Source organism: Sinocyclocheilus rhinocerous, unplaced genomic scaffold (assembly GCF_001515625.1).
Source record: "Sinocyclocheilus rhinocerous isolate Xijiao unplaced genomic scaffold, SAMN03320098_v1.1 scaffold411, whole genome shotgun sequence".
NCBI lineage: Eukaryota > Metazoa > Chordata > Actinopteri > Cypriniformes > Cyprinidae > Sinocyclocheilus > Sinocyclocheilus rhinocerous.
The window spans coordinates 2,770,260-2,779,010 of record NW_015640493.1 but is presented as its reverse complement, the minus strand read 5'-3'; the positions used below and the strand labels follow the sequence as shown (position 1 = coordinate 2,779,010).

Sequence of the window (8,751 nt, the reverse complement as noted above, 5' to 3'; positions counted from 1 at the left end):
TAAAAAAAAAAAAAAAAAAAAAAAGAAAAAAAAAAAAAAAAAAAAAAAAAAAATGCATGATTCCATTAACGTTCAATCTGATTCACAGAGTGAATCAGTCAAACTTGAAAACGGGGAAATGTAGGAATTGCCAGCTACCTAAACACTTAGAACACCACAGGAAACAACTGAGGGACACAGTGTATGAAATAAAAGAAAATAACCAACATTAAAAAAAAACTAATAATTGTAAACACAGCACAATAAATAGGTAGAACAGCAGGTTTCCTCACCATGCACATGACTCTTCACACACTCACGTTTACCTCACACACTCCCCCTTCATTCGCTTTTTACTTTTTTTTGATTCCCCAAGTGCAAAACATCAACTCAACAGTTCTGTATTCAAGTAGCATATATACAAGGTGGTGGCGGGCTTTTACAAATATGTAGTTTCTGTACATCGAATATTAGCCATAATCATAATTTACACAACTTTTCTTTACAGAAACAAAGTATTAAAAAAAAAAAAAAAATGAAAAAGGGGCGAAAATAAAGAGATGAAAATTTGTGTCACGTTCAGACAGAACCGGAAACCAGAACCAGACAGTCGGAAACCCGCTGTCCTTTTGCTTCTCCGAACCCAATTGGTGCACAGCACCAGAAGACTGGACTGGGCGGGAAAAAAGAACGACGCCCAGGCAGCGGTCACTACGTCACCTCCATGGCCACTGTGTTCTCCGCTATACTGTTGAGGGACTGCTTTTCCTGCTCGTGATGCTCCCTGTAAACAAACAGGAAACGGATCAATAACCTGATAAACAAGCCAATAAAAAGTGACTAATGTACTTGCGTAACTAATGCAATGTTTCCAACATTTCACATTTCACATCCATGCAATCATGAAAGAGCAGAAAAGCAACCACAGAACTTTAGATTTTTGTGAACAATGAGCTTTTAATTTTTTTTCAATTAACAGATTTATAATTTTTAATGCATTATTTTTCATTTATAGTTATTTAAAGATCTAAATGTGACACTTTCATGTGGGGTCAAAACTAGTTTTTCATGCTTTAAAGGCACAATATGTAAGATTTTTTTATTAAAATATCCAAAAACCACTAGAACAGTGTTATATATTTTGCTGACTTGTGTACTTACATTATCCCAAATGTTTCGAAGAATGTTCAAATCCAGAGAAATAAGCAATTTTAAATAGTGACACGGACCGTGTCCATAGTGTCATTGTGTCGCCTTTCTACTACGTTAATAAATCATTAGCTCATCCATGAACATGATTTCTGCCCGAGTCCTGTCGGATTGCATCGGCTGTGGGGATGAAGACGACACCTCCCATGATTCCACACTCAGTCACGGCGTCATCAAACTACGCCTGTGTCTATTTGTTTATTTTGAATACGCGCCCTCCAGCGGCGAAAATTACATATTGTGCCTTTAAGTCTTTTTTAAGACCTGGATAATTGTTGTAACAAATATTCGCAAAATATTTGCAAAAAAAAACAACTATACTGCTATTATTTGCTAAAAGTAAATAAACAAATGACAGGGTTGTCACTGTTTGATAAATATAGAAAATTAAATAAAAAATATTTGCTGTTACTATTTGCTAAACATAGTAAAAATATGCAAAAAAGGCTGGATTGTTACTTTCATAATGATTTAGAAACAAAATATTTGCAAAAAACAATGTAACAATGCTAGTCACTGCGTACTAAAAAGCAAAAAATGAAAAAAAGCTTGATTGTCACTTAAATATTTGCAAACAAATGCTTTAGTTATAACAAATATTTGCAAACATAAAATTATGCTGGACTGTTACTGTTATAAAAATGATTTGCAAACAAAATATGAGGGAAAAAAAAAAACAAAACCAAAAAAATACTGTTTGCCAAATATAAAAATATTTCCAAACAAATATTTCTTCCATTACAAGTAAATAAACAAATGACAGGGTTGTCACTGTTTGATAAATATAGAAAATTAAATAAAAAATATTTGCTGTTACTATTTGCTAAACATAGTAAAAATATGCAAAAAAGGCTGGATTGTTACTTTCATAATGATTTAGAAACAAAATATTTGCAAAAAACAATGTAACAATGCTAGTCACTGCGTACTAAAAAGCAAAAAATGAAAAAAAGCTTGATTGTCACTTAAATATTTGCAAACAAATGCTTTAGTTATAACAAATATTTGCAAACATAAAATTATGCTGGACTGTTACTGTTATAAAAATGATTTGCAAACAAAATATGAGGGAAAAAAAACAACAAAACCAAAAAAATACTGTTTGCCAAATATAATAAAAATATTTCCAAACAAATATTTCCATTACCATTATAACCATTATAAAAAACAACAACAACAAAGTTGCTGGATTGTTACCGTTTTCTAAATATAGTAAAACATGTAAAAATACAAAAAAACCCAAAAAAAACATGTAATTCTTTACCCAGTGTTGACTTTGGGGAGCTGACAGTTGCTGGCGGCAGCGAGCTTCAAGGCAGCGGGTGGCACATTGCTGAGACTTCTGGGAAGGTGACGGGCATTTAGACTGGCGATAGAGGGTGTGGTGACGCTGAGACGTAGGTTGTTGCTGATCAGGACCTGAGAGGTGGAGTTGGCTGTGTTGTTACTGTGGTTACCTATAGGGTTGTGGACCGTGTGGGCGGAGCTTGTGTTGGAGTTGCTAGTGGAGGACAGGAAGGCGGGCGGGGCAGCGGTCGGTGTTGGTTGGCTAGTGAGGACCGAAGCAGAGGATGTGGCAGAGATGCTCAATCCCTTGTAAACTCCTGTAAAACAAACAATAATTAGTTGGAAACTATATTATTACAGAATGAGCAAATGCAAAAAAGATTTAGCTTGTCCAGAACACAAACCTGAAGCTTGGACGACTCCGTTGACTCCACCTCCTACGCCGTCCTCTTTGACCTTTAGGGTCAAAAGCTGGTCAGAGGTCACGAGTGCAGAGGCAGCAAACTGGGCACTGACTGAGTCCAACGTCTTGGACACAAGAGACTGAGGACACAGCAGGAGAGTGTTACACAAGCCATCACACTTCCTGACATGAGCGACACTTGTGTCTCTCCGTTACACACCTGACTCGAGCCTGTATCATTGGCCTGTTGTTGTATCTGCTCCAGCTGCTGTTTCTGCATAAGGGCCAACTGTTCTTGATGCTGCTGATACTGCTCAGCCGTGAACGCTGAAACACAAAACCGAAATATTATACTATCTATATTATATTATCTTACATGATTGCAGAATCACAATTTCACAGCATTTCTTGTTCAATGAAAGAGACTAGAAATCTTAAAGAACACAATAAAACATTTGCAACAGAGCTGACTGTAGGTGTTATGCATCAGAAATACAGAAATGCTATTTCAAAGTTGGTGAAAGTCACTATATTTTGATGAAATATTACAAAAACATTTGTTTAGAATAGCATGCACTGATTCATTGCACACAGCGTCTATTTTAGGGTTCTTTACATTCAAACTAGCAAAGAATAAAACATTCTCAAAACAAGAATAAACCAATCACATCAATATATTCTCTCAATGTAATGTGGACCATTTTAGTTTAACATCATGACAAAGGTTTCTCATCAAAAAGAGCACAACAAGTGAGCTGCAGCCATGTAGATGATATTAAAAACTGGAGCTGATCACTGGACCGATACACGAATATAAAACAGGAGAATACACTGCTTCATTTGCATACGCTGTGCTCTCGTCGTCATCTGAACGAGTTTCATTTAATGCTGGACGCGCTTAATGAGGTTTTATGAAAAGCTACAGCTGTGCTTCTGGTGAACATTTGCTTCTCTTGGTTTATTGTTTTCCTTTGACAGCGACAAGCCAACTGTCGCAAGCAATTTGTCTTCATTTAAATATTTTGTAATGTAAAATTAGTCACTGGTCAAGTGTTGGCAGACAATTATAGAGTTGGGAAACTGAGAATCAGTTGCATTTAACAAAATACTGAAATCAAATGGTTTAAATAATGTTCTGCAAACAGCTCAGTAATGTTTTTGCATCAATGTGAATGCAAAACTCCTAAAAGATTGATATCTGCGCCACTTATGATGCTTCCTCAGAGAGCTTTTAAGAAATTTAGACTGTCGGCCTGCTAATTTCCAAATTGTTGGTCTAAGCCAGAGGTGCCTAAAACACAAAATCATCACGGGCCAACTTTGGCCCACAGGTTTGGGCATCTCTGGTATATACTTCAGTTTTTTATGGACCCTCACGTACGTGTAAAAATGTATACTTTGGCCTTAAGCCATGTGGGTTTTCAGTAGCACATGCCTGATTTAAGCAAAAGCAATAAATTATAAAGGCTAACAATTTAATTATAACAAAGGAAATAAACAGAAAATTTATGAAATTTAACTAGATTAAAAAAAACTAAATTAAACTAAATATAAAATAAGAATAAAATAATACAATATAAAAAAAACTAAACACAATGTAATAACTAGATATTATTCAAAAATACAATAAAAGAATACAAAAAAAAGAAAATGTGTATTACCCATTGAAACAGCCACTATATCACTTACTATTCAAATCCAAACAGACATTTTTGGCTATTGTGCTTCATCACAGTACTCCATCCATGTCGCAAAACCAAGAGCGAGGAGTTTTTAAAAAGTTAAACTCTTTAACATCTCAAAACCCTTGCACTGTTCCAATGTGTACAGCAGACAATCATAAACCGGAGGAATTACACAGGGCTTCCTTAAAACCTTCCCCATGTCATTTAAACATCCTACCGAGTAGTTATTTTTGAAAACGTAGTTTGTGAACCCCTACAGAAAAGGGCACTGCCAGTGAAGGGGCCCAAAATATCATTCCCAAGTATCGCTGCAGCAAACACTGACTGAGCTTTCTCAATTATAATAGCCGTCAATCATTCCATGTTTATTTCCAGACTTCATTGACAACGCTGAATTAAACATCAGCAAGCAAACAGATCCAGCACTTCGCATGCACACCAGCGTGAGTCCACTCACCTACTGCGGGTGGTCCCGCGCCTGCTGTTCTGCCCAGCGTACTGCCACCCGGCCCTGCGCCGCCCCTCACCAACCCCCTAAACAATCTCCGTGACAGCGCATCCCCTGCGCCTGATTGGCTGGTTAGTGTCCGTGGTTTAAAGTGCCTCCAGCGGCAAGCTTTGATGTTTCGGAGGATCTGCCTCAGGTCTGAATACGTGGTATGAGAGGAAGAAGAGGATGAGGTAACGGTCTGGGAAGTGGTTTCCGGATGGAGAGGAGAAGCAGGGAAGGAGAAGTCCGGCTCTGACTCGGAGTCCAGACTTTGGAATAAACCATTTAAATTCGAATAGGCCCGGTCCAGAAGTAACCTGAGGAACAGATTAAATAGGATTAAGTAAACAGGCAATACGATTCAAGTCGTCAGTCAGAACGAGACCGAATGACATATGGACTTGACTCACCTGCCGCCCCGTCCCACCCGTCGTCGTGCCAACCCGACACAGCGGCGGGGAATGGTGAGAGTGGTGAGGGAGTACCGAAACCGCGGGTCACATGACCCTCCGTCTGTTTCTCCAGACCAGGGCCAGTCGCCGCTGTGATCCAAACGGGGCTGCAGGAACAGAAACCACATGAGAATGTGACCGTAGTAAATGAAGGGAAAAGTTCAGAGGAAAGGGTAAATGAAATGAATTACAGGGAATAAAGGATTGGGACTTGGTGAAAGGATTGTATACTTATTTGTCAATCATACAAATAAATTAAATATTGACATCTTAAAAGTATAGCAACAAAAACAGCTTCTAAGAGTTTTGAAACAGAGCTGTAGAGTCTACGTGGTTGTAATGCACATTGGGATATGCTGTGGTGTAGAACAATAGTGGAGAGGAAAGAGGAACGATGAAAGGATGTGGAACAGAAGAAGCGCAAGGTATGAGATATGTCAGCGCTCGACACCTACAGCATGATAAACACATCCTGCTTTCCGCCTGAAGGCAAACGCTCCATCGGGCTCGTTCTCTTCCTCGGCCTCTGATGACCCAGAATGTATCTGCACAACAGCAACAGGAAGTCTTTTATGCACTGATTGCATGAACAATGAAGTCCACAAATTAACACTATATAGCCAAATTTATTTAAATGTGAAGTGTGCAATTTCTGTGCACTACTTTTTAAAATGTTTGGGGTCAGTAAGGTTTTTTTTTTTTTTTTTGAAAGAAATTCTATTCAGAATAAGTTACATTAAACTGATCAAAAGTGACAGTAAAACATTTATAATGTTAAAATACCTCAATTACAAAGATTTTAAACACTGTTCTTTTTAACTTTATATCCATTTAAAAAATCCTGAAAAACAAAGTATCAAAAAGTATTTTTCTGCAAAAAATATTAAGCAACTCAACTGTTCCAACATTGATGATGATAATAAGCAATGCTTCTTGAGCAGGATCATGTGACATTGAAGACTGGAGTAATGATGTTGAAAATTCAGCTTTACCATCACCGGAATAAATTAGTTTAAAATATCCAAATAGAAAACAGTCATTTTAAAATGTAATAACAATTCACAATATTACTATTTTTACTGTATTTTGATCAAATAAATACAGCCTTGGCAATCATGAGAGACTTTATAAAATAAATAAATATATATATATATATATAATTAAATTAAGCCATTGATTAAACCAGTTTAGGTGCTAAAGTAATTAAACACTTTGCCTTTAAACAGTGATTATATCCAGTCAAGCAAATGCTCTGTGTGTCTACCTGTGAAAAGGGCTCATCATCAGAGCTGGGGAAGTCGTACTGGTTGAGGTCTTTGGGGTTAAACAGGGAGGGGCCAGTATGCAATGGGGCGGAGAGAGGCAGGATTTTGGGCCTTTTCTCGTACTTCCTCTTTGTTCTGACCACCTCTGTCTTTTCAGGCTGAAAGAGAGAGATACATATAATTTATACATACCATATTTTCTGGAATACAAGTCACCTGAAATGTGCTGACTGAAATGTGCTGTGCAAATTTAATGCGTGCATACAAAGTGGACACATTTGGATTCGAACCCTCGGATAGTTTGTCGTTTCACTTTAAATAAATCTGTTTAGGTTTGGCATTTATAATAAATTATGCTTAAAATGAAGGCAGCTATAATTTGTTTGTTTTACACTTATATTCCTGAATTCAAAAATAAACTTGTGAGACTTATACATTGATGAGACATATCTCATTTTTTTTTATTTCAATCAACAATGCAATTTTGACCCAGTGCGATTTATTTTCCAGAAAATATGGTACATTCACAACCCATTTTACCGCCACAGTCTGAGAGATTGATGATGTCAGTGGAAAAAGCAAAGTTATTGTATTTTGGCAAAATAATAATATCATGCACCGATGAATTGTTCCCAATAAGATCAGGAACATACATTAGGGGGGGTAAATTGTGATTTCATGATGATATGATGTACCCACCTTGGTCTTGTAGTCTTTGAAGTCTATGTGGTCCTGGTGGAGGTACTGACTGCTGCTGGAGAAGGGTATTATGGGAATCTTGTAAACAGGTTTTGCCATAGCTAGTGCTTCTGCCATCACCTCTAAACCAAAGTCTGGCATGGCGTTCCTGAAATGAAAGAGTAGAGATTTTTAAGGAGGATGCAACTGGTCTTTACATACGTTTTTTTCTTTTTTTTGGATTTCACTGAGAGGTATCTTTATGTATACACATACAAATTACCCAACATATCTCAGTGATTAAAGATGACGGATGAATAATGGAGTTTGGTCACGTGTCCTTCATGAACAAACAAGGTGAACCATAATTGCTCATTTAGCCATGTAAAACAAGCCCCTTAATTAGGGTATGCAATGATGCCTAAGCCAATTAAAAATACATGACCAGTTCTCATTATACGTATACTATACGCGCACACAGTAAAACGCAATTACGAGAATTCTGGAGTCAAGCAGGTTAGGTATATTAAAATGCAAAGCAAAGTTAAGCAGTATCTTGTGTTTTCATTATAAACACATGCAAATACCCCACTGATAAAAACACTGCTGAGAGTGAGTCTACATACCTCTTCTCCACAATCTCCAGTGTGAGATGAAGCAGTTCTCGTTTGCTCTTTTCTCGTTTCTTGATCATCTCCAGGACGGTGACGGCTCGACTCAGGTCCCTTCTTAGTTTGAGCATCTTCTCATAGGACGCCTCGTCATTCTTACGGTTCTGGGGAAACATGAACAATACCATTAGCATTTGGTCTCATAAAAAAATTGTTTATTTAAACTATGTTTAACAGGTTATTTTTTTAATAATCAAGTTATTGTCACCATTTCTGAACAAGCTAATGATTAGGCATTATACTCAATGTTCTACAACAACGTTATGGTATATCTCAAGGTTTTGTTTTAGTTGAAAACGTGTGTAAAAAAAAAAACAAAAAAAAATAATATATATATTATAGCACCTTCTAATCAATAATCCAAAATTGTTATCAAAAATTAGCCTTCCCATTATGAGGTGATTGATATTTGACTCAAAGTGATTTACAGTGGAATTTTGTTTTTACCTTTTGTAATGGCATTTTTCTAACTTTATTAAAAGCATGTCATCTTTTGTCAAATTCTTAAAATTATATTTTATAAGCTTTTTAAATTTTTTTATTAAAACGACAGAATAAGAACAAGTAGAATAAGAAACATAAGTTACCAATCAAATTAAATCAGTATTAAAGGGGTCATATGATGCAATTTA

At 36.6% G+C, this 8,751-nt stretch overlaps 1 protein-coding gene across 3 annotated transcripts in view; it reads right to left on the bottom strand.

Annotated features, from left to right (window-relative positions):
- Positions 1-53: 53 nt before the first annotated feature.
- The window catches only part of LOC107753261 (enhancer of polycomb homolog 1-like), a 34,997-nt gene continuing 26,299 nt past the window's right edge, over positions 54-8,751 (bottom strand). For all 3 annotated transcript variants that reach the window (XM_016569391.1, XM_016569390.1, XM_016569392.1), the window contains exons 5-14: positions 8,075-8,223; positions 7,470-7,617; positions 6,770-6,928; positions 5,961-6,050; positions 5,464-5,612; positions 5,021-5,370; positions 3,099-3,205; positions 2,880-3,018; positions 2,453-2,792; positions 54-763 (exon numbers count right to left, since the gene is read on the bottom strand). In XM_016569391.1, coding sequence (XP_016424877.1) covers positions 691-763; positions 2,453-2,792; positions 2,880-3,018; positions 3,099-3,205; positions 5,021-5,370; positions 5,464-5,612; positions 5,961-6,050; positions 6,770-6,928; positions 7,470-7,617; positions 8,075-8,223 — 1,704 coding nt within the window. In that variant the 3' untranslated portion in view covers positions 54-690. The remainder of the gene's footprint in view (positions 764-2,452; positions 2,793-2,879; positions 3,019-3,098; positions 3,206-5,020; positions 5,371-5,463; positions 5,613-5,960; positions 6,051-6,769; positions 6,929-7,469; positions 7,618-8,074; positions 8,224-8,751) is intronic.